This window comes from Saccoglossus kowalevskii, chromosome 17 (genome assembly GCF_978046115.1).
Source record: "Saccoglossus kowalevskii chromosome 17, keSacKowa6.1, whole genome shotgun sequence".
In the NCBI taxonomy this organism is placed as follows: Eukaryota; Metazoa; Hemichordata; class Enteropneusta; family Harrimaniidae; genus Saccoglossus; species Saccoglossus kowalevskii.
This window is the reverse complement of record NC_140657.1, coordinates 30,505,618-30,531,259: the sequence shown is the minus strand read 5'-3', so window position 1 is coordinate 30,531,259 and position 25,642 is coordinate 30,505,618. Positions and strand designations below refer to the sequence as shown.

General features: G+C 36.0%; 2 protein-coding genes across 2 annotated transcripts; one reads left to right on the top strand and one right to left on the bottom strand.

Moving 5' to 3' along the window:
• Nucleotides 1-606: 606 nt before the first annotated feature.
• On the top strand, nt 607-12,133 carry LOC100378567 (FAD-dependent oxidoreductase domain-containing protein 1-like). The gene is made up of 7 exons (XM_002734317.3): nt 607-1,125; nt 3,176-3,405; nt 4,065-4,159; nt 5,130-5,311; nt 5,835-6,119; nt 7,603-7,707; nt 9,505-12,133. Exons 1-7 carry the CDS (start codon nt 856-858, stop codon nt 9,757-9,759), a joined length of 1,422 nt encoding a protein of 473 aa, XP_002734363.3. The 5' UTR covers nt 607-855; the 3' UTR covers nt 9,760-12,133.
• An 8,916-nt stretch (nt 12,134-21,049) lies between these two features.
• On the bottom strand, nt 21,050-25,547 carry LOC100378714 (small ribosomal subunit protein uS13). The gene is made up of 5 exons (XM_085492307.1): nt 25,456-25,547; nt 25,064-25,162; nt 24,379-24,465; nt 23,542-23,735; nt 21,050-21,185 (listed from the first exon to the last, which is right to left on the bottom strand). The coding sequence occupies exons 1-5, from the start codon at nt 25,456-25,458 to the stop codon at nt 21,110-21,112; spliced, it is 459 nt and encodes a 152-aa protein (XP_085348433.1). The 5' UTR covers nt 25,459-25,547; the 3' UTR covers nt 21,050-21,109.
• Between the last annotated feature and the right edge of the window lie 95 nt (nt 25,548-25,642).

Sequence of the window (25,642 nt, the reverse complement as noted above, 5' to 3'; positions counted from 1 at the left end):
TGCGAAGTTCACTGTTTTTCATAATTGTTAAGTAGTTTTCTTGTTCTATTTTGGTTTTAAAAAGTTTGTAGGTTCTTAGTTAGTTCTTAGTATGGTAGTGGGGGATTGCTGTCCATCTGGACTGAGTCTAACACATATGCTGAAGCCACAGCCAGACAAATGCTGCAAGGTAACCAAGCACAGCACAGGGTAAACAATCGAATTTAAAGCGGGAGAGTTGTCACTTGTGCATGCATCAGATGGTCATAGCATATCATTGTTTACAAACAAGCGTCTACCCATGAGCCTTTGCGTTGTTAGCGTGTGTTGTTATCGTCGCATGGCACTCAATTCCCGCGCGTGCGCAGGTGACGACCCTCCCGCTTTAAGTATTGAAGTTTGAAGTTATTTGAAGTTTATGTAACAATATTTTACGACAGTAGAGAGTCAAATAAGTTTTTCTCGGTTTCCGTGCGTTGTTGAGTGAGTAATATCAAAACAAGTTAACAACCTCACCAAATATATTTTCTAATCACGAGAGAAGGTACTCATTTCCATTGTGTCAACACAGGTGGCGCTATTTGCGGCGATCTGCGTGTCAATGACTCATTTCCCTAGAAAGAAATGGCTAACATGAATCGAGAAATCTGGAGATAAAAAACAACACAAACTTAGCTTCGTGTCACCATAGGTGGCGCACTTATACTTTACTTTGACCTTAATCGACCTTGTCTGGTTTTATGATCACATCAATCAACTGAAAGTGACGCGTTTGTCCACATCATTATGGACACGGGCTATACTTAGTTGACGTTCAGGGATGTGAGTTATTGCTGATAATACGGATTCACATGTGCCACAGAACCGCCTACCGGAATGTCTACCGTATGTCGCATTGCACGTCGGTGCGTGTATTCAACTTGTAAGAGTGATATGTCACACTTTGTGAGATCCATGAGCTTTCTGAGTGAGTTCCAGAAAAGTTTGAAAGAAAAAGATTCGTTTGCGCCAACAGAAAATCGTCCTGCCGATGAAGCAGACATTGTCATTATTGGTGGTGGTCTTGTTGGTTCCAGCATTGCCTATTTCTTGAAAAGAAAGATCGTTCGTGGTATGCGTGTTGTGGTGATCGAACGAGATCCAGCGGTGAGTATTGTATTCTATATAGTGTATTTTGGTTTATCGCAGTGGGTTTATTGTGGACTTGCATTGTTATGACTCTCAACCTTTCTAGAGATGAACACTGTACAATGTTTGCTTGCTCCGACAAGAATGATTGTTTGCGCCGATAAGGAGCTATAGGTGAAGAATGATAACCTGAACAATGTTTACATATACTTGTACATTCCATAGGAATAGCAGTGGTTACAAGAAAACCAAAACAAAAAAACTGTCGTGATAGGTTTAGACGATACTTCATCTCTCGAATTGTACATTAGATTGTTTTTATTTATTTAATATTTTTATACAGGGTGGTCCAACTCTGCTGCTTTCCAGTGAGCCCATGTAACATGCAACACACATACTAGTAGTACAAAATAATGTACCATGAAATTCTTTATTTGCTCTATTTGAAGCGCATCTTCAATAATTGAAATATTCCCTTATTTATACCATCCTCGGGGGGGGGACATTCGGGCATCTTCACCGCCTGGCAACCCATGGCGGTGAAAACAAAGGCCCAAAACTCGCAGAAAACGGTACTTTCGGATGACTGTTGAGACTCCTCTGAACAGTGTAACAAGATTAGCCCTACGTGTGTAACATATATAAATTTGGTTGTTCGGGATTACTTCAAAGTTGAGTTTGTGTTGTTTTCTCGAATTTTCACCGGCTCGACGTCGAACGTCTTGTGACGTAGCTCCGCCCCCGAAGATAGAAAAATCTCTGTAATTTACGCATGCACTACTAATAAAGCAAATACCAAAGTTAGGAATTACAAACATATTGATAAAGAAAATAGTCAGAATAAATTCATTTTGATTATGGCAAACCATACTCTAGCACCAGCCTTAGCTGTCTTCTTAAAAAACAGTTATGGAACAAAACAGCAACAACTATCAGTGTATTAGGCCACATTTTGTGTTCATTCTATATTCTGTATTCACCATTGGCTGCAAATTGTATTTTTTTGTTTTTGACTTGTTTTTTTTTTTTTTTGTTTTTTTTTTTAGATTGTAGTTTTTTTTTTTGTTTTTTTTTTAATTTCTTTCTGTAAGACCCTTTTTATCCTTTCCTAAGGATTTTATGCGTCTAAAAAAAATATACAAATATATACCGGTACTTATAAATAGGCAATATATTTCTTTAAATAGAATTTTAAAATGTTTGATTGAGTCTCACAATTACAAAAAGACTCATTGACGTGTTTGATTAAAAATATTTTTAAAATAATCTCTATTATTGAGAATCTTAAAAACAAGCATGGGTCCGTGAACAATTGTTCTGTAAAATAATTCCTTGTCTTACACTTTAAAGTTGTCAACAAAAATTATCCTGTGTATAATTAGAGAATATTCAAACATGTTTTTCAAAGTTATTAATTAAAGCAACTCTCACAAAGACTACCGTCAAATCTGTATTAGAAGCCGCATCTCTGATAAAAGCCTTATCCCCTCTGTTGTATTGTACCATTTTAATAGAAGCCGCGGCATTTAATACAGATTTTACCGTACTTGACAAACAGGTCCGAACCCACTGAAATAAATTGTCATGTGTAATTGCATGACAGACTGACTGATAATTTACAATGTAATTGGATGTACTTCAACACAGTTGAACAAAAGACATAAGACTTTTCTAGTGTCTTTGGTTAAACCATAGTTTATTACTAATTTATACTGCTATATATATTCTCAATGGACATGAGGATTGTTTTTAAAAACAACGAATGAATGCCATGCTGTGTTGATACATATGCCTGAAAGCAAGGATTTTTTCATGAACTCTAGAGGAAATTGCGTGATTGGCTTCTTGAAAATGATGATGAAGTGTCAAGTTTTCCAAAGTCACAGATATTTTGCAGATAAATTGTTAGGTAATATTGATACAAACAGATACAGCATCAAAATGTAAAAAAATAAGCAGCTATTAATTTAACTGTATAAATATTAATGACTTCACGTCACGTATATTTCACTTCATAATTTATGGTAGACATAATATGAATATAACATTTCATTTACACTTACTCCAGTATACTAGAGCATCATCATCATTGTCAGTTGGTGGAATTCGGCAACAATTTTCACTGCCAGAAAACATCCAGCTGTCCATGTATGGTGCAGAGTTTTTGCGTAATATCAAAGAGCATTTGACGGTGGATGACGCCGACCCTCCAGATGTCCAGTTCAATCCCTATGGATACCTATTTCTAGCGACTGAAAAAGGTGTACGACAGATGAAAACAAATTACGAGATTCAGAGGTATGTGTAACGATAAGAACAATTTACTAACTATTCCAGAATATATTTGTCATTATTATTTTATCACTTCTCTTCATCATTATCTTTTTATATTTCTCTGCTTTCATGCTTGAACAAAAACAATATAGTAGCAAATGGTCACAATTGAGATAAAACTAAGATTAAGGATATAGTAGATATTGTTTATTGCTATTGCAATTGCATAGCACATTTCTGAAGTAACATTTTCTTTGAATCCCATCAAGTTATATATTTTTAGAAAGCTTATTTTTAAATAATATGAAATAAATATTCCAACAAAAAATGGAACCGTCTAATCACATGACCACTGTGCAAATAGAGAGGTGTCATTTTCGAAATGACGCCACAGAAATGATGTTCACTGTACTTAGGGATACTATAAAAACTTTGTCCCTGTAAATCAGATTTGTAATACAGTAATCATACACTTGTCAACATCGGATATAAGGTGAGATTTCACTGACTTTCAACTAACCATATTACAGACAACAATGTTCACCATAATATATAGCAGTAGGCAGAGAAATAGTTGATGAAAGCTGAGTTTGATTTCTAGATTATATAAAATATAAAGTATTTTAGTCTTCAAAATCCTTCATAACATAATTATTTATCTTTTTACATATTCTTGTTGCTAGGGAGCTTGGTGCTAAAGTAGAGCTCCTGACTGTCACAAAGCTCAAAGAAAAATTTCCATGGATAAATACTGATGGAATAGAACTGGCAAGTTATGGTATGTTTTTGGTTAAAACTCTGACTTTAAACTTAAAACTGTAATTTATTTTGTTTCTGCTTTCTTTCAGCTTGTTCTAAAAATACATCTGAGCTTTTCCCACTGACAGGTTTCTTGTTTATTTATCAAAGGTTTGAACCTAGCAATGTTGTCTCTGAGATGTCTCTGAGATGCTGAATTGTTCTAGTTACGGACATCAAATTACAATACATTGAGATACAAACACATTGAGTTACACAAATGACTACACCCATACTAGTATTTTAGAAACCACGCCCACTTTTGAGAATCCATGTTTTAATTGTAATTCAATGTTCAATTAACAGTTAGCAGAACTTTGGGTTACAGGCAATACATATTTTTGTTTTTGTTTGAATGTCCAAATTTAGTAACTGAAACTTTAATTAACCGTTTACCAAACATAGATTTGTTGTTTTGTTTAACGATCAAATTTAATTAACTGTTATTCTAACTTCGAGTTATGGAAAAACATAAAACGTTAAACAAAACAACAAATTGATGTTGGCCCTAAATTTAAGTTCAGTTTAGTGTTCAAATTAAAGTTCAAGTTGCTAAATGTGGATTTATGGTGCACGTAACTCAAAATTTTTGTATCTCAATGCTTTTATAACTTAATTGTTCATATCTCAATATCAGTAACTTGAACAATTCAGCATATTGTTGTCTCCAGTCTATACTGGTCAACAAAATTACTCAATCTGGCTTTTTTTTATCAGAGTATAGAACCATCTCGGTTAAGTCAATGCTGAGACATTTGACAATTTTTAAAAACTGTTTTTGTTTTTTTTAACTCAATGCTGAAGCACTTCAGCTTAGCATGATATCAATACACACTTGTGTGCAACAGCCTAATCACAACTCCTATAATTATTTTCATGTATATTTCCGCCTATGACAAAACATAGTTCCTAATTTTTGTCACAGGCTTTGATTGTGATCTTTACTTAAGGCACTGCAAACGAGGGATGGTTCGATCCATGGTGTCTGCTCACTGCCCTTAAACAGAAAGCCAAATCACTTGGTGTACAGTATGTCCACGGTAATGTAACTGGATTCACAATAAAGAAAGACAAGATACCAAAAAATGGGCCATATGATCCATATTATGATAACAGAATACAAAATGTTAAGGTATGTGAGTGTTTTATAACTGTATTAAACAGCACCATCAATATTTGGGTTAAGGAATGATTTTAAATCCCCTCATCTTTTTTTTTTCAAAGAAAGTCATTATGTTAATAGTTAAGAAATAATTAATTAAAAGTTGGATTCCCAGCAGAAATTCTGTCTGTACCAATTGAAATGATTGGATTGGATCTTCATTCTGCAAAGTGTTCATGCATAATGTAATACAGGTAACACCTGAATGGAGTGAAATGACCGGCGTAGTCACTAATGACAGTTACAGTGAATCTAAAGTAATAATATTAGGATTGAGTGTACATGTACATGTATAATGCTTTGGAATATTCTGTTGCTATCATTAAAAATATATATTGATGATATCCACATGAATTAGATTATGGTAATGATGGATGTTAGATTTTCTTTTTTTCAGCTTACTGTTTCCGTGACAACATCAAATTCATTGTCAATACATACATGCAAGTATTGTTATATCTGTAGATTTCAATATTTGTAAATTTTACCATAGATTTCAATGCCAAATGGTCCAGAGGTGCGATCACTGGCTGCAACTGTGGTGGTCAACGCAGCGGGACCTCAAGCCGGTCATCTCTCAAAGTTACTAAAGATAGGAGAAGGGAATAATGAGATGTCGGTATCACTTCCTGTTGAGCCAAGGAAACGATATGTCTATTTTTATCACTGCCCAAGTGGACCTGGTTTGGATTGTCCACTTGTTGTTGACCCAACTGGAGCGTATTTCAGAAGGGAAGGACTTGGTGGAAACTTTATATGTGGCTTATCACCTTCTGAGGTCAGTAAATAGTTCTTTATACTGTCTCTTTTCAACCAACAATCAAAATCTAAAAATGAACAAAATCTGATTGTGATCGTGACATTTTTTACTCCCATGTGCGAAGCACAAAATGGGAGTCTTTGCAGTTAGTGTGTCTGTATGGGTATGTGTGTATGTGTGTATGTGTATGTATGTGTGTGTGTGTGTGTATGTGTGTATGTGTGTATGTGTGTCCGTCTGTTCCACTGATATCTCAAGAACTGTACATCAGTTTTTAATGTAACTTGGTGCATAGATGCTCTGGGCCAATGAGCTCTTCCATGACTGTTCCACTGATATCTAAAGAACCACTCATTGGATTTCGATGAAACTTGGTGCATAGATGCTCTAAACTAATGCTAGGTTTTGATCAGTTTTTGGTAAAAATTACCTAATCACTAATTACCTAATTTGCATAATGATTAGACAATTTTCGTTTTTTCCACTGATATCCCAAGTACTAATCATCACATTTCGATGAAACTTGGTACATAGATGTCATAGGACACTGCACAGACCTGATAGTTTTTAGGGTAATATCAGTGCATATTAATTACCTAATTTGCATAATTAATTCATTTTCAGCTTTTGATGTTTCAAGTAGTAAGTATTACATTTCAATGAAACTTGGTACATAGATCCTTTAGGACTATCCAAGAGACCTGATTAGTTGTAGGGTAAATAATTGTGCATATTAATTACCCAATTTGCATAATTAATTAATTTTCAGCTTTCACACTGATTTCTCAAGTACTAATCATCGCATTTCAATGAAACTTTTTACATGGATGCTGTAGGACAATAGACAGACCTGATTAGTTTGGGATTAAAATCTGTTTATATTAATTCCCTAATTAGCATAATAATTCATAATTTTTTTTGGTTCCAATCACATTTCAATAAAACTTGGTACATAGATGGTCTGTTACATTGCGCAGACCTCATTAATTTTACATTCAAATCTGTTCATATTAATTTTCTGATTTGCATTATTAGTTTTCAGCTTTTCCATCACTATCTCAATCAAGTACAAGTAATTATTTTTAATGTGTCTCCAATACTCTCAGCACATGGGAGTTCTTTCTAAGCTTTCTTTGATTTTAGCATATCGCTTATGTGTGATTTTTCGAATGTTGATTTAAAGATCACCATACTATAGAATTACCCCCCCCCCCACCTCTCTTTTCCAATGTCCCCCTCAAAATTCATGACATACTTCCCAGGTTAGTTGTTATTAGCAACCACTTGGAGCAGAATCAATACATGATGCAAATTTAGGTTGTCTGGATAAAACTACAACTGCAGTCGTTGTGTGGAAAATTCCATCAGACATGATCTAAGACAGATGACCCATCAATCCAGTAACTATTGAATTTGGTCCATGGCTAAAGTTAATAAAGTTCCTCCTTACATCTGACCAACAAACACAAATATTACTTCATGAGTGTGTTTCCAATATCAGGAAGAAGAACCGAGCGTTAATAATCTGAATGTTGATTATGACTGGTTTGAAGATCGGTTATGGCCATTGTTATCAAAGCGTGTACAAGCGTTTGAGAATCTTAAGGTGAGATGTTTTCAGATTAACTGTTGAATTGAGTGGTGTCATTGCATGTATATTTTAGTACTCAAATTACCAGCTCATTTTAAAGCCCACTTTTTTTAGTTATGAATAATTTGAGCTATCATGAGAATACCTCAATTAATGAAAGCATATTATTATGTGTCTTTTTTTTTTACTGCTTGTAGTAAAATGTTTCAGAGCTATACTGTAAAATACTTAATTTTCGCTATTTTCGCTGAAGGAATGATTCAGTGAAAATAAAATCCAGCAATATACCTTTTTTCTATATTTTACATTCAACTTTTCAAAAATCTGTGAAAATAAATTCCATACAAAACAATCAAAAAGTCTTTTCAGTGAAATTAATTCCAGCTAAAATAAAGTATTTTACAGTAATTCATTAGAACAAAATGGCCGCCATGTTTGAAGAAGTCTGTCCATGCACAACCAAGATCAAGTTTTGTAATGGCAGATTTATAGCACTAAAATGGCTGCCATCTTGCATCAGATCACAAACATGCATGTAATTTTGAATGTATTGACCTAGTCTTCACACTTAGTCCAATTGACGATTTATGAGTTCTTTGTAAAGAAGAATGTTTATTCCATTTCCACTGTAGGCGCACACAGTGGGGTCACTGTATGGTCTATCAGAATATACGAGATGCAATATAGAGAAATGTATTTAACAAATCTGTATCATTCCATACTGAAAGTTCATAATCAAATACTTAGTCAAGAAATAATTCAAAATAAATTTTATATTCCTATTTTCTAATTAATTCAATTATTTTTAATTTATTTGTTATCTGTCAAATCAGTTTGAGATTATTTCTCACAGCTAACAAGCGGAAAGTTGCATCACCACAGTCCAGCATAACAGTGCTTGTAATCTTGTTGTCATAGTTTTCTCAAAAATAGGAATTACTGTAAAAGTAGTTATTTTCATTGACATTTAATTTCACTATTTTGATATTTTGAGCATGTTCACTGTGTTTTAATTTCACAAATTTGTCAAGGAAACAATGAGTTTTATTGTTTTTTAACATGTTCACGTAGATTTAATTTAGCGGATTTTACTTATTAGGGAAAATAGCGCAATTAAAATCCAGTAAAAATTAATCCATTTACAGTACCGTTTTATAGTAACACAATTGTTTTCTTGTCATTGCATATAAATTGTTGTACCTACTCAAAGACCAATAGATAGTTCAACAAGTATCGTTTTGCCTAATGTAAAGGCTGTTACTTTCCTATATTTCCACCAATCAAATAATCAAAACACAAAACACTCTGGCATCCTCGTAAAAATCATCATTGAAGAGCGGCAACATTTATTGTTTTAACTTTGACTGCAATATCAATGCCCGTTAATACTATACTGTTTCTTTAGATGGGAAATCCATCTCCTTTTGATAGTTTACATTTTCAAATAATGTATTAATAAGTGCTTGCAGAATAGCCTTTTAATTTTGATATTTCTGTGCAAAATTGATTTTTGACCCCACCGTATGCGAACTTCAAACAGTACGATTAGCACAAATGGCGCATTTGCAGCGTCCTAACATGGTAGAATAGAACTTGGAAAACATCAATTGTTGAACATTTCATATTTTGTATGAGGTTTATATAGCTACCTTGTCTACTATTAATAAATCAACACATTCAGAGCAAGCGATATTCAATCAAACGTGTTCTAATTCAAAATTGTATTGGAAAACTAGATAGAGAAATTAAAAATGTCAAAATATGTTATTTTTTCAGCTGTAATCATTTTCAAAAATCTCAATTTTTTTACAGTTAAAATGTGCGTGGGCTGGTTTCTATGACTACAACACTGTAGATCAAAATGCTATCATCGGGGGACATCCAGTCATTTCAAATTTTTTCTTTGCAAATGGATTTTCTGGTCATGGAATTCAACAGGCACCGGCCATAGGCCGAGCTATGAGTGAACTGTTACTTGAACAGAGCTACAAGACAATTGATTTGTCAAGATTTGGTTTTCAGCGATTCATTGACCAGCAACCACTCCCCGAGATGCTCGTTGTATAACAATGGATCAACTGTGATATAAGTTATTTACTTTTTGACACTTACCGGTATACATGTATGTAAACACATACAAATAGGATACCCTGTCTGTATGTCTATGTTCATTCCACTGATACTCAAGAACCAATCATCAGATTTTGATGAGCGTGGTACATAGGTGTTTCGAGGTAATGCACAGTTTTTAGTAGAAATCATATAATATTAATTACTACCGGTAGTATCTAATTTCCATAATAATTAATCATTTTTAAGCCTTTCCATTAATATCTCAAAAACTGTTCAACTCCACAGACCTGATTAGTTCTAGGTTAAAATCTGTACATATTAATTATATGCAATCAAATTTATCCCTTTTTAGCGCCGCTGTCGACTTTGTCAAGCGAAGCTTATCATATGAGTGATTGTCCATCGTCGTCTGTCGTCGTCTGTGTCAACTTTTTACATTTTTAACTTCTTCTTGAAAACTACAATTCTTATTGCTTTGATAATTGGTGTATATGTACCTTAGGCAGACCTCTCTTAGATTTTGATGAATATTTTTTGTTATTTTTGGTAAAAAGTGATATTTTCGACTTCTTGTTAAAAACAGCAAGTCCAATTGCTTTGATACTATACATATTGTTCATAGGCTGCTTGTTTATATCTTGTTTTCTGTAATTATTGACTTTGATACTGTACATGGATGTAATTGATTTCACAGTGTGCATTTCAAATCATAGAGCTACCTAGTCCAATATCCTCATCACAAAAGAGTTCTTTATATTAATAATAATAAAATATAATAATAATAGTAATAGGAGGCCTAGGTCTTGAATGTCAGTTACATTGATAAGAACTTCCAGTACTTACAAAATGAAATCAGCAGGAAAGTGAGAACATGATATCTACTTTTAATATATCATATTTTTTTTAGCTAAAACAGCAATATTTTAAAGCATTTTCTAGGATCAGAAAAAGATCATTAAAATATGACTTATTTTGACCATAGACTTATCTGAGCAGATAAAAGTGGATTAAAGTACTGTCCAGTTATTATCGTGGTCTGTGTCGGCGTTAAGTTAATTTCATTCACACCTACAACTTTTACAAGAGGAAATATGGTAGCACTGGATAAAGCACACATTGACACCATATATTAATTCTTGGTAATGTGAAATGTCATAATAATATACATAAGGTACATATGTATAAACATGGAGCAAATCTTTTTGGCTCAATGCTGGAACCAATCTGCATCTATTGTGTTTAACAAAGTATACTGTTGAATATGGTACACAAAATCAGTTTAGACTGTCAATGTCTCTTACAACACTTGTTATATGACTGTAAGTTAGTCAGTCAGTGTGAAGGAACACAAAGAAACATATATAAGTAGGATATATAAAAAAAACAAATTTTTTATTTAAAAAAATGTTTTGTGCCAGGCGACAGTTGAGGCGACATTGAGTGTCACTGTTGTCTCTCCTGACTTGTTTTTGTAAGTGCTTGTGCTGACACATGGTGCATTTTGCCACAGTAGTCATATTCATGTTTGGGACTACATGACAGGGCCGTGTGGCCATCTCCCTATCAATGCACTATTCTGGCGTCAACCAGACTCAGTCGAAGACGACCACCTGCGGACCTTAACCAAGGTTCCCCCAAAGTAGCATTCGTTAGTGAATGAAATTCGGCCAGTGGAATTTGCCTTCCCATTGAGTCTGTGGCACACTCACCCAGAGTAGAGGCCGACCCTTTTGATGTTCAGCCTAAGGTGAGATTTGAACTTGGGTCTACTGATCTGAGTCTGATGCGACAACCACTATGCACCACCAGTTCAATATATAAAAGATAAAATACTTTATTCCAACTGCTCAGGAAATTTAACATTTCGAATTTATCAGAAATATATATAATGATAATGACAATAAAAGTTTAAACAATAATAATATTTAAATAAACAAGATAAGGTAATAGAAATTATTTTGTTTAAATCCTGCAACAAGATGTTAGGTAGTATGATAATTTGATTATAATATTGTGATGTTTTGATTTTAGTATAAATTAAAATTGTTATTTGTTATTAAATTGTCAATTGTGTTGAATATTATGGGTTTTTTTTATTGTTGAATAATTTAAAGTTTATCAAATGGTGTAATTCATCTTTACTACATGGCAATGGAAACTAATTTCCACTTTTATTGGTGTTTTTATTGTGTGTTTATGACTAATAAGTGGAATTTTAAGATGGTTCGAATGATGTTAATTTTATAAGCAATAGTGAGATAATATGCAAAGTTTTAATTATACTAATTTATTAAATATTTGTAACCATGGTGAAATTATGGACAGAATAAAATGTATTTTTGATGAATAAACAATATGCTTAAAATAATATCATTGCTTGAGTTTAATTTATATAAGAAAATAAACATCACAAAAATCATCAAGACTGTTACATCAAATCAACAAAGAATTAAATATATTTTGAATTACTGCATTTCTATGAGTAATTTTACAAAATTCCAGTTTTGTAAATATATATTTTCTCTATTCATATCGCAAATTGTATTACTGATACAGCATTGTACAAATCAACACAATATTATGATTTGAACTTTGACCTATGGTTAAAGGGTGGTGGTCTTTGCATCTCATGTGAAAATTTAAGTTACATGCATTGTATATGTTGCCATGGCACCTACATCAAACACAGGGTGATGGTTTCCCAAATTAGATAGCAGAATGTGATTAGCAAATATTGATACTATTAAAATCAGTATCTTTCAAAAACAACTTTTTAGTTTGGCCGAAAACTGTCGCAAAACTGCAATGCATCCAAAATTTACTTTGAGCCTTCTCACCAACGAGTTCATTAATACCTAGGGTTACTTAACACTCGGGAGTTGTTTTGTAAAATGCGTTATGTCAGGTGGACTCAGATTGTTATAACAATTTAAAATAACACTTTGAATGCATATACAACATATAACCTGTTAAGGTATGGTAACCAACCCATGACGTTACGAAAAAACAGTGTTTTACTAGCATCTAGCAAGATAATGGACTGATCCCAACTGTGGGCGTGCCAATACAACAGCGTCATCATGCAGGTCTAGATTGGAAAAAACCAAAGTGTTTTGCAAATTCCAAGGTGACTGTCCAAATAATTCTCAGAACGGCGGTAATTCTATTTTATGCTGAGAAACACAACTAAAATATATAGACAGTTTTGATAAAGGGGAAAGTCACTTTAGATGATATTACTGCCCACCGGTACATCAAATACTGCCACATGGATAATCCAACTTTGGGTATTTTTGTGTTACGGTACTATGAATAATATTTGACATAATCTCTGCAGGTAAAATAAAATGCACTGACTACACTCACCTGAGTTATCTCTGCAGGTAAAATAAAATGCACTGACTACACTCACCTGAGTTATCTCTGCAGGTAAAATAAAATGCACTGACTACACTCACCTGAGTTATCTCTGCAGGTAAAATAAAATGCACTGACTACACTCACCTGAGTTATCTCTGCAGGTAAAATAAAATGCACTGACTACACTCACCTGAGTTATCTCTACAGGTAAAATAAAATGCACTGACTACACTCACCTGAGTTATCTCTGCAGGTAAAATAAAATGCACTGAGTACACTCACCTGAGTTATCTCTGCAGGCAAAATAAAATGCACTGACTACACTCACCTGAGTTATCTCTGCAGGTAAAATAAAATGCACTGACTACACTCACCTGAGTTATCTCTGCAGGTAAAATAAAATGCACTGACTACACTCACCTGAGTTATCTCTGCAGGTAAAATAAAATGCACTGACTACACTCACCTGAGTTATCTCTGCAGGTAAAATAAAATGCACTGACTACACTCACCTGAGTTATCTCTGCAGGTAAAATAAAATGCACTGACTACACTCACCTGAGTTATCTCTGCAGGTAAAATAAAATGCACTGACTACACTCACCTGAGTTATCTCTGCAGGTAAAATAAAATGCACTGACTACACTCACCTGAGTTATCTCTGCAGGTAAAATAAAATGCACTGAGTACACTCACCTGAGTTATCTCTGCAGGTAAAATAAAATGCACTGACTACACTCACCTGAGTTATCTCTGCAGGCAAAATAAAATGCACTGACTACACTCACCTGAGTTATCTCTGCAGGTAAAATAAAATGCACTGACTACACTCACCTGAGTTATCTCTGCAGGTAAAATAAAATGCACTGACTACACTCACCTGAGTTATCTCTACAGGTAAAATAAAATGCACTGACTACACTCACCTGAGTTATCTCTGCAGGTAAAATAAAATGCACTGACTACACTCACCTGAGTTATCTCTACAGGTAAAATAAAATGCACTGACTACACTCACCTGAGTTATCTCTGCAGGTAAAATAAAATGCACTGACTACACTCACCTGAGTTATCTCTGCAGGTAAAATAAAATGCACTGACTACACTCACCCGAGTTATCTCTACAGGTAAAATAAAATGCACTGACTACACTCACCTGAGTTATCTCTGCAGGTAAAATAAAATGCACTGACTACACTCACCTGAGTTATCTCTGCAGGTAAAATAAAATGCACTGACTACACTCACCTGAGTTATCTCTGCAGGTAAAATAAAATGCACTGACTACACTCACCTGAGTTATCTCTGCAGGTAAAATAAAATGCACTGACTACACTCACCTGAGTTATCTCTGCAGGTAAAATAAAATGCACTGACTACACTCACCCGAGTTATCTCTACAGGTAAAATAAAATGCACTGACTACACTCACCTGAGTTATCTCTGCAGGTAAAATAAAATGCACTGAGTACACTCACCTGAGTTATCTCTGCAGGCAAAATAAAATGCACTGACTACACTCACCTGAGTTATCTCTGCAGGTAAAATAAAATGCACTGACTACACTCACCTGAGTTATCTCTGCAGGTAAAATAAAATGCACTGACTACACTCACCTGAGTTATCTCTACAGGTAAAATAAAATGCACTGACTACACTCACCTGAGTTATCTCTGCAGGTAAAATAAAATGCACTGACTACACTCACCTGAGTTATCTCTGCAGGTAAAATAAAATGCACTGACTACACTCACCTGAGTTATCTCTGCAGGCAAAATAAAATGCACTGACTACACTCACCTGAGTTATCTTTGCAGACAAAATAAAATGCACTGACTACACTCACCCGAGTTATCTCTGCAGGTAAAATAAAATGCACTGACTACACTCACCTGAGTTATCTCTGCAGGTAAAATAAAATGCACTGACTACACTCACCTGAGTTATCTCTGCAGGTAAAATAAAATGCACTGACTACACTTACCTGAGTTATCTCTACAGGTAAAATAAAATGCACTGACTACACTCACCTGAGTTATCTCTACAGGTAAAATAAAATGCACTGACTACACTCACCTGAGTTATCTCTGCAGGTAACATAAAATGCAATGACTACACTCACCTGAGTTATCTCTGCAGGTAAAATAAAATGCACTGACTACACTCACCTGAGTTATCTCTGCAGGTAAAATAAAATGCACTGACTACACTCACCTGAGTTATCTCTGCAGGTAAAATAAAATGCACTGACTACACTCACCTGAGTTATCTCTACAGGTAAAATAAAATGCACTGACTACACTCACCTGAGTTATCTCTGCAGGTAAAATAAAATGCACTGACTACACTCACCTGAGTTATCTCTGCAGGTAAAATAAAATGCACTGACTACACTCACCTGAGTTATCTCTGCAGGTAAAATAAAATGCACTGACTACACTCACCTGAGTTATCTCTGCAGGTAAAATAAAATGCACTGACTACACTCACCTGAGTTATCTCTGCAGGTAAAATAAAATGCACTGAGTACACTCACCTGAGTTATCTCTGCAGGTAAAATAAAATGCACTGACTACACTCACCTGAGTTATCTCTGCAGGCAAAATAAAATGCACTGACTACACTCACCTGAGTTATCTCTGCAGGTAAAATAAAATGCACTGACTACACTCACCTGAGTTATCTCTGCAGGTAAAATAAAATGCACTGACTACACTCACCTGAGTTATCTCTGCAGGTAAAATAAAATGCACTGAGTACACTCACCTGAGTTATCTCTGCAGGCAAAATAAAATGCACTGACTACACTCACCTGAGTTATCTCTGCAGGTAAAATAAAATGCACTGACTACACTCACCTGAGTTATCTCTGCAGGTAAAATAAAATGCACTGACTACACTCACCTGAGTTATCTCTGCAGGTAAAATAAAATGCACTGACTACACTCACCTGAGTTATCTCTACAGGTAAAATAAAATGCACTGACTACACTCACCTGAGTTATCTCTGCAGGTAAAATAAAATGCACTGACTACACTCACCTGAGTTATCTCTGCAGGTAAAATAAAATGCACTGACTACACTCACCTGAGTTATCTCTGCAGGCAAAATAAAATGCACTGACTACACTCACCTGAGTTATCTTTGCAGGCAAAATAAAATGCACTGACTACACTCACCCGAGTTATCTCTGCAGGTAAAATAAAATGCACTGACTACACTCACCTGAGTTATCTCTGCAGGTAAAATAAAATGCACTGACTACACTCACCTGAGTTATCTCTGCAGGTAAAATAAAATGCACTGACTACACTTACCTGAGTTATCTCTACAGGTAAAATAAAATGCACTGACTACACTCACCTGAGTTATCTCTACAGGTAAAATAAAATGCACTGACTACACTCACCTGAGTTATCTCTGCAGGTAAAATAAAATGCAATGACTACACTCACCTGAGTTATCTCTGCAGGTAAAATAAAATGCACTGACTACACTCACCTGAGTTATCTCTGCAGGTAAAATAAAATGCACTGACTACACTCACCTGAGTTATCTCTGCAGGTAAAATAAAATGCACTGACTACACTCACCTGAGTTATCTCTGCAGGTAAAATAAAATGCACTGACTACACTCACCTGAGTTATCTCTGCAGGTAAAATAAAATGCACTGAGTACACTCACCTGAGTTATCTCTGCAGGCAAAATAAAATGCACTGACTACACTCACCTGAGTTATCTCTGCAGGTAAAATAAAATGCACTGACTACACTCACCTGAGTTATCTCTACAGGTAAAATAAAATGCACTGACTACACTCACCTGAGTTATCTCTGCAGGTAAAATAAAATGCACTGACTACACTCACCTGAGTTATCTCTACAGGTAAAATAAAATGCACTGACTACACTCACCTGAGTTATCTCTGCAGGTAAAATAAAATGCACTGACTACACTCACCTGAGTTATTTTGACCTTGTCCATATCATCAAAGATGAAAGGTATATTAAAAGGAAAATGTCTGTCATTGTTAATAATTGTTAATGTGTATACAGTAACTTTAATAATTGTATATCAAACTTGGTCACCTAATTCAACAGTATAGAATCTTCCCTTAGTATAAACGACAGATGTCCTGTGTGAACACATCATGCAGAAATTGAGAAAGTAGTAGTCAAAATTTGGACTTTTTCTACTTGACTGATTCCTGGTGATACACATTCCATTTGGAAATATGCATTGATGTACGTGTTCTATGAAGTGAAACATTTAACTTGTAATCAATATCATTGGCAATGTATCTCCCATGGGAATACTAGACTGGTTTTCAATGTCAACTCAGGAGAGAATTGTTGCAGTCTAATACACATTTGCAAACATACAAATAAAAAAAAATACATAATACATATACTCAGAATTTTTGAGCATGTAATGTTTTATTGATGTGTTGCACCCCGGTTGAGTACAGGTTGACATACATTTATGATTCATGAAAACCATACCATATGTATAATCCTCTGCAAATATTTTTGCTACACCTGAATTAATTTTTTTCTTCAAAAAGTATACCAAAATATTATTCACACTTTAGTCCAGACCGGTTGATTGCATTTAGTAGAGAGCAACATAAAAATATATTCTTCTCTTGATTTGTGCCCTGAATTAACACCTAGCTCTAAATATGAGCCATAAATTATACCCTCTTGTATGCAGATACGATGCCTCCAATATGTGCCTGAATTATACCCCCTGACACTGAGATATGCTAATTTTATGTCCTTGTATTAAGTAATTCTGCTCACAATATGAATTATATCTCCCCCTGTATATCTCTCAGAGTTTTTTCAAGGTACCGGTAGTTCTAGAACCACCCAGAGTTTGTTCAAGGTACCAGTAGTTTTAGAACCACCCTAGTGTTTGTTCAAGGTACCAGTAGTTTTAGAACCACCCTAGTGTTTGTTCAAGGAACCGGTAGTTCCAGAACCACCCCAGAGTTTGTTAAAGGTACCGGTAGTTTTAGAACCACCCTAGTGTTTGTTCAAGGTACCAGTAGTTTTAGAACCACCCTAGTGTTTGTTCAAGGAACCGGTAGTTCCAGAACCACCCTAGTGTTTGTTAAAGGTACCGGTTGTTCTAGAACCATCCCAGAGTTTGTTCAAGGTACCAGTAGTTCCAGAACCACCCCAGAGTCTGTTCAAGGTACCGGTAGTTCCAGAACCACCCCAGAGTTTGTTAAAGGTACCGGTTGTTCTAGAACCATCCCAGAGTTTGTTAAAGGTACCAGTAGTTCCAGAACCATCCCAGAGTATGTTCAAGGTACCAGTAGTTCTAGAACCACCCCAGAGTCTGTTTAAAGTTGTTCTAGAACCACCCCAGAGTTTGTTAAAGGTACCGGTTGTTCTAGAACCATCCCAGAGTTTGTTAAAGGTACCGGTTGTTCTAGAACCATCCCAGAGTTTGTTCAAGGTACCGGTTGTTCTAGAACCATCCCAGAGTTTGTTCAAGGTACCAGTAGTTCTAGAACCACCCCAGAGTTTGTTCAAGGTACCGGTACTTTTAGAACCACCCTAGTGTTTGTTCAAGGTACCGGTAGTTCAAGAACCACCCCAGAGTATGTTCAAGGTACCGGTAGTTCAAGAACCATCCCAGAGTTTGTTCAAGGTACCGGTAGTTTTAGAACCACCCTAGTGTTTGTTCAAGGTACCAGTAGTTCTAGAACCACCTTAGTGTTTGTTCAAGGTACCAGTAGTTCCAGAACCACCCCAGAGTTTGTTCAAGGTACCGGTAGTTCCAGAACCACCCCAGAGTTTGTTCAAGGTACCGGTTGTTCTAGAACCACCCAGAGTTTGTTCAAGGTACTGGTAGTTCTAGAACCACCCCCAGAGTTTTTTCAAGGTACCGCTAGTTTTAGGACCACCCCATAGTTTGTTCAAGGTACCAGTAGTTTTAGAACCACCCGTGTTTGTTCAAGGTACCAGTAGTTCCAGAACCACCCCAGAGTCTGTTCAAGGTACCGGTAGTTCCAGAACCACCCCAGAGTTTGTTCAAGGTACCGGTTGTTCTAGAACCACCCCAGAGTTTGTTCAAGGTACCAGTAGTTCTAGAACCACCCCAGAGTCTGTTCAAGGTACCAGTAGTTCCAGAACCACCCCAGAGTTTGTTCAAGGTACCAGTAGTTCTAGAACCACCCCAGAGTTTGTTCAAGGTACCGGTAGTTCTAGAACCACCCCAGAGTTTGTTCAAGGTACCGGTAGTTCCAGAACCACCCCAGAGTTTGTTCAAGGTACCGGTAGTTCCAGAACCACCCCAGAGTTTGTTCAAGGTACTGGTAGTTCCAGAACCACCCCATAGTTTGTTCAAGGTACCGGTAGTTCCAGAACCACCCCAGAGTTTGTTAAAGGTACCGGTTGTTCTAGAACCATCCCAGAGTTTGTTCAAGGTACCAGTAGTTCTAGAACCACCCCAGAGTTTGTTCAAGGTACCGGTAGTTCAAGAACCACCCTAGTGTTTGTTCAAGGTACCAGTAGTTCTAGAACCACCTTAGTGTTTGTTCAAGGTACCAGCAGTTCTAGAACCACCCCAGAGTTTGTTCAAGGTACCGGTAGTTTTAGAACCACCCTAGTGTTTGTTCAAGGTACCAGTAGTTCTAGAACCACCTTAGTGTTTGTTCAAGGTACCAGTAGTTCCAGAACCACCCCAGAGTTTGTTCAAGGTACCGGTAGTTCTAGAACCACCCCAGAGTTTGTTCAAGGTACCGGTAGTTTTAGAACCACCCTAGTGTTTGTTCAAGGTACCAGTAGTTCTAGAACCACCTTAGTGTTTGTTCAAGGTACCAGTAGTTCCAGAACCACCCCAGAGTTTGTTCAAGGTACCGGTAGTTCTAGAACCACCCCAGAGTTTGTTCAAGGTACCAGTAGTTCTAGAACCACCCCAGAGTTTGTTCAAGGTACCGGTTGTTCTAGAACCACCCCAGAGTTTGTTCAAGGTACCAGTAGTTTTAGAACCACCCAGAGTTTGTTCAAGGTACCGGTACTTTTAGAACCACCCCCAGAGTTTGTTCAAGGTACCGGTAGTTCTAGAACCACCCCAGAGTTTGTTCAAGGTACCGCTAGTTTTAGGACCACCCCATAGTTTGTTCAAGGTACCAGTAGTTCTAGAACTACCCCAGAGTTTGTTCAAGGTACCGGTAGTTCTAAAACCACCCCAGAGTTTGTTCAAGGTACTGGTAGTTCTAGAACCACCCCCAGAGTTTTTTCAAGGTACCGCTAGTTTTAGAACCACCCTATAGTTTGTTTAAGGTACCGCTAGTTTTAGAACCACCCCATAGTTTGTTCAAGGTACTGGTAGTTCTAGAACTACCCCAGTGTTTGTTCAAGGTACCGGTAGTTCTAAAACCACCCCAGAGTTTGTTCAAGTACCGGTAGTTCTAGAACCACCCCAGAGTTTGTTCAAGGTACTGGTAGTTCTAGAACCACCCCAGAGTTTGTTCAAGGTACCGGTAGTTCTAGAACCACCCCAGTTTTTATGAACACCCTGCTATCCAATAGACCTTTATCCAGTCGGCAAGATTGCTAAACACTTGCCTATTGCTTTGTTTTAGATTGGGGGGGGGGGGGGGGAAGAAGCGTTATGCAAAGTCATCTTCACTCGTCTGAATATTTCTTAGAACAGCTGTGCATGGGTGCAAATGGCCAGAGACCTATACTGGTCAAAGCACCCTAAAATAGCATTTACTTTTACTTTGCATCTGAACGGTGTATTTGGGACAGTAAACGCAATTGGATAAAGTTAATTGAGAGGGTTAAAACAAGTCTGGTGTCTTTCACCAAGGCCTTTTTTGTCCAAGTTGTATCCAGCTGAAGACATTTTGATTAAAAGTATGTATTTTTAACATATTCCTATTTGTAAAAAAAAATACACCATTCTTAGACTCTCAGAATAATGTTTAATTTAATACAGTTAAACTGACAGTTATTTTTTTTTTACTTCTTCTTGGACACACCAACAGTTCTTCCTCTTCTTCCTGTAGTCTTTGTATGCTGACCTCTCACACGCAGACTGAAAATAGAAAACAAACATTGTTGATTTCCATAACCCAAGAACCGACTGTAAATATTACTTGCATTGGTATCAGACACTCGCCCCTCTGTACAATGAAAGAATTTCTTTACAGAACTACTGGTGATTTTAGTGAACTTTCATTCAATTGGGCATTATGTCTATCAAAATATCCACAGGAGAAAAACAAATTTTACTATGATCAGATCAGATTATAAAACGTCATTGATAGAGCAACAATATGTAAAATATGCCACACAGATTTGTGTAGCTGCAATATTCCTACCCTGCCTAAACAGTTTTATGCAAAATGTTGCAAGATAATGCAATAAGAGATAATATAAAAGGGGTATGCGACAATGTGCACAAAAATTGAAGCAAAATGGCATCTAACACTGAATGAAGTCAAACTTTTACAGAAACTATCAGTAGTCAATTCTGTTCTTTGGATTTACTGCGTTAAATTCATGTTTATTGGTGTTAGCTTCAGAAGTGCAGGTGATTACATATTTAACACTTTTCATGCAGTGTTCTCCCCAGGATGTAAACAGCGTGGCGGTCCCGCCAGTGCTTCGATTTGCCGCCACACCGGTCTGACACCGCCACAGTGCTTTTTTCATTGGGGATCTCGTCACGCTGGTCGGCCCGACTGGCACTCAAAATTAGCGACCACCACGGAAACGCGTCCGACTATTGTCATATTGTTATTATACTTACGTACCGACCGACAAGCAACCTGCCAGTCGTGGATAATAATTTGTAAACAATAGACATAGTCGTGCGATGTGGTATCGGCTTTAAACAATACAAGTCAATTTTGTAAAATTAGCACCTCTTTGTAAGTAAATATTTTCTGACAATAGATGCAGTCTTTAGATTGATAGCTAAAATTCATTCAAAATCAATTCCACCCCGATGTAACATGGGCAAAGCGGAGTTCACGATCAGTTTACGCTACTCAAGATAAAAAAAAACCTGTTTATTGCGTGATTGGGTAAAATACATTTGAACTGTTATCATCGTGAATCATGTAAAAATTCTTCTTTCAAGACTTCTTTTACCTTTCAAAAATTGCTAATCACCTTTTTCGAAAACCATCATGCAGTTTTCATCTGAAATCCATACCAACACATCGTGCTACGACATCGCTTTACTTCCGCAATGTAATTTTTTATGATCACGATCATTCGGAAAACTTCGGGTTCTACCGGCATTACCATGCGGCATTCTGATTGGTTAATGGTGTTTTTGACCCAGCGGGTCAAAGGACACATGCGGTCAACTAACGCGCCACAGCTATCATGGCGGGTCTGTGTTTTTCACGAAGTGATCGAGTGATCAAAAATAATTTCTCTCGATAAAACTAGTTCAAATTTTACGTTTTTTTCATATAAAAAAAGAAGTATTTAATTTTTGCATGGCATCATGACTGAGTAAGAGAAATTATTGGTATAACCGGTGTATAACATCGCGAAGTAAGTTATGTCACGTCGTAAGTGTTATTTCTTCGTTCATTTACTGTAAATGTAAACATTGTAGAAGCTGATGGTCGGAATAATAACCAGCAATCCGCCAAATAATTACGTGGTCATGAAAGTCTTGAACATAATCCTGGCTGGAACGTTTCAGTTGAGTTTCATTTAACCTTTTACAATTTATTTGTCTGCAGCATTTGCATATCGAGAATGTTTCATTTTTAAATTCAAACTAAGTTGTGAAACGTAATTTTTTGACTCAAAAAAAAAATATTTGCACTGTGACGGAGCTCATTAATATTACAAAAGTGTCCAAAATAAAAGTGTTTATAACACTGTGTGAAGCAAATAAATATCTACCACTTTGTTTTTGAAAATATATGTTGTTTATTGTGTGGGTGTAAATGTGCTTTGGTCAATTTCTATTATTATGTAAATGATATGCAAATTAGGCCGCCACAGTGGTTTAAATTCCTGGGGAGAACACTGTCATGTAAGCAGTAAAACTAGTACAGCCGTTATCAAATCGCTTACTGAATGCCTCCATGGATAGCCAAAATGAATGGTAAAAATGTAATTTAAAATCAATGATTTTTACGTCTGTAGCCTATTCATGTGCAGTTTTGTAACAAAGCTTCCCTGGACTGAAACTGTCTAAAACGTGTACTGATTTGCAACTGGCAAAGTGCTGAAATAAAACCAAAAATCTAATTAAATTTTGTAAATTTGTATTTGTTGCATAGCTGTGAAAAAAAGCGATTTTCGTCACCCACCCCCAACAAAAGCTAAGCCACTTAATTTTTATTTCTATGTAACATCACATGCCCACATGGGAGACTGATTGGCAAATGCTTGACATAAACTGCATCATGTATACATACCCCCAGTAATGACGAAGACCTCTGTGTGCTCGGATTTTCTTCATCCTCTCCAAGTCTTCACGAAGTTTATTGTCCAAGTTATTCGCTAACACTTGGCTGTATTTGCCATCTTTAACATCCTTCTGTCTGTTTAAGAACCAGTCTGGAATTTTGTATTGTCTTGGGTTTGACATGATTGTAATCAGTTTCTCAACCTGTATGGCAGAAATTTTAAATTTATTCAAAAAATATGTGTACAGTCTCAAGACCCTTCCTTGCGCATAAACATGTTCATTCAAATAACTTCAGCTATTTTATGATGACATAACACTCAACAAATTATGCCACCTAATTAGTTTGCAAATTTTGAGTCATTTTGCTATGTACACTAAAAAATAAACTTTCACACGTTTTAAAAGCTAAAATAAGACTGAAAGTTTTAACAGCTTATGATAACAAATGAAATGCATTTTACTTATTAGCACAATAAATATGCAAGTCTTTTTTACACAACACAAACTCTGCCACATTTGTTAATGTTTTTTTTTGACCATTAATATTGCAAATTGATGGACAAAATCATATGCACCATGTATGCCATCTAATGTTTTTTATAATCAATGACATACATTATTGTAAAGTGATTTAACAAATATTCACAATTTTGCCAGTCAGTAGTACTACATCACTGAGCTATCTTTGAAGGTAAGTTTAATAATAGAAAATACTGCGAGTGACAGAAGACTTCTGCAACTGTTCAAGTCTTATGATAAATCTTTCTAACTGATCTTAAAATCTGCCTCAAATAAGACATTTGCATCGTCTTCTGTACAGATATGAAATAAGACTAATAATTACCTCTTCATCTGTCATCTCACCAGCTCTCTTGGTGAGATCCACATCAGCTTTCTTGCATACAACATTAGAATACCTACGACCAACACCCTGCAATGAAATAGTAACATGCAAAATTGGAAAAAAATTGTGAAATACAATACATGATGGACCACTGCCTCTAATCCTAACTAACCCTTACCCAAACTCATTTGTATATGACCCTTTAGAAACCGGGGATAACTACAAGTGTCCTTAGGAGGGGCATTACAATTAAATTGAAGAGAGCTAAATGGTAGGGTTAGGGGTACAAAAAGAATTCTTTCCCATATGATCACCATTTTCAATACTTGGCACTAGACGAAACAGACAAACCAGTGAATCCATTTTTGTTGTTGAAGGTCAGTCTTGTTTACATGGGTTAACACAATTACGTCAATGATACATCTGCAATGAATGTTCATTGTTACCACTCATCCAAATCCCGAATCAAAAAACACAATATTTGATACAGCCACCACAACAACATTTCAATTAACGTAATCACCAGTCAACCAATAACAAGATTATGAAACAACTGAAGCATATTTGGGTTTATCCACAAGACTGCGATTCGACAACATACTGATTTTAAGCAAAAACTTTAACGCTTTAGGCAATTTATATGTTCTAAAAATATCGTGTGGTAAATAATAAAAGTAACACTTGCTTTGATGGCCGTCAAGGCGAACATAATTTTACGTCGTCCATCGATATTCGTGTTCATTACACGAAGGATGTGCTGAAACTTCTCTGGGATTACCAGGGTCTGAAATATACAATCAGTATACAATATGATGATTATACATTCGGGTGTACTTCATAACCGAGATGTACTGTTGCAGTTGCATTTATAATACTAGTGTGAACTTCCATGTTTTAGGTAACCGTTCTAAACAAGCAATAATAACAATTCTTTTTTGGGAGATGTCGATAAAAAACGCTTGGACTGCAAAACAAAGCATGATACTCTTCACTGAAAGTAATTTTGCATTTTTTTCGAAACATATTAAAGCAGATGACAGCGGATTTTCCACGACACATTATCAATACACGACTCACCATGATGGCGGCTATACCGGAAAAGAACAATTTACCCACAGTTCAAAGCTGTATCCCTTTCCGACGACTTCGCCTATTTCATCTGTCAACTCTTCATTGATTGGTTGTCGCAAAGCTGACCTAAAATTAGTTAATTAAGTTATGTAACGCATCAGACTTTCGAACTTGATGTCACGTATCTGTGATT

Bases quoted from the DNA above. Each gene is read 5' to 3' on its own strand.
- LOC100378714 (XM_085492307.1), bottom strand. The intron at 24,466-25,063 runs GCAAGTGTTACT...ATTTCATTGCAG, and splicing joins TCGCCTTGACGGCCATCAAA to GGTGTTGGTCGTAGGTATTC. The intron at 21,186-23,541 runs GTATGTATACAT...TTCTATTTTCAG, and splicing joins GGTCTTCGTCATTACTGGGG to TCTGCGTGTGAGAGGTCAGC.
- LOC100378567 (XM_002734317.3), top strand. From the start codon at position 856: ATGTCTACCGTATGTCGCATTGCACGTCGGTGCGTGTATTCAACTTGT. The intron at 4,160-5,129 runs GTATGTTTTTGG...TCTTTACTTAAG, and splicing joins AATAGAACTGGCAAGTTATG to GCACTGCAAACGAGGGATGG. The intron at 7,708-9,504 runs GTGAGATGTTTT...ATTTTTTTACAG, and splicing joins AAGCGTTTGAGAATCTTAAG to TTAAAATGTGCGTGGGCTGG.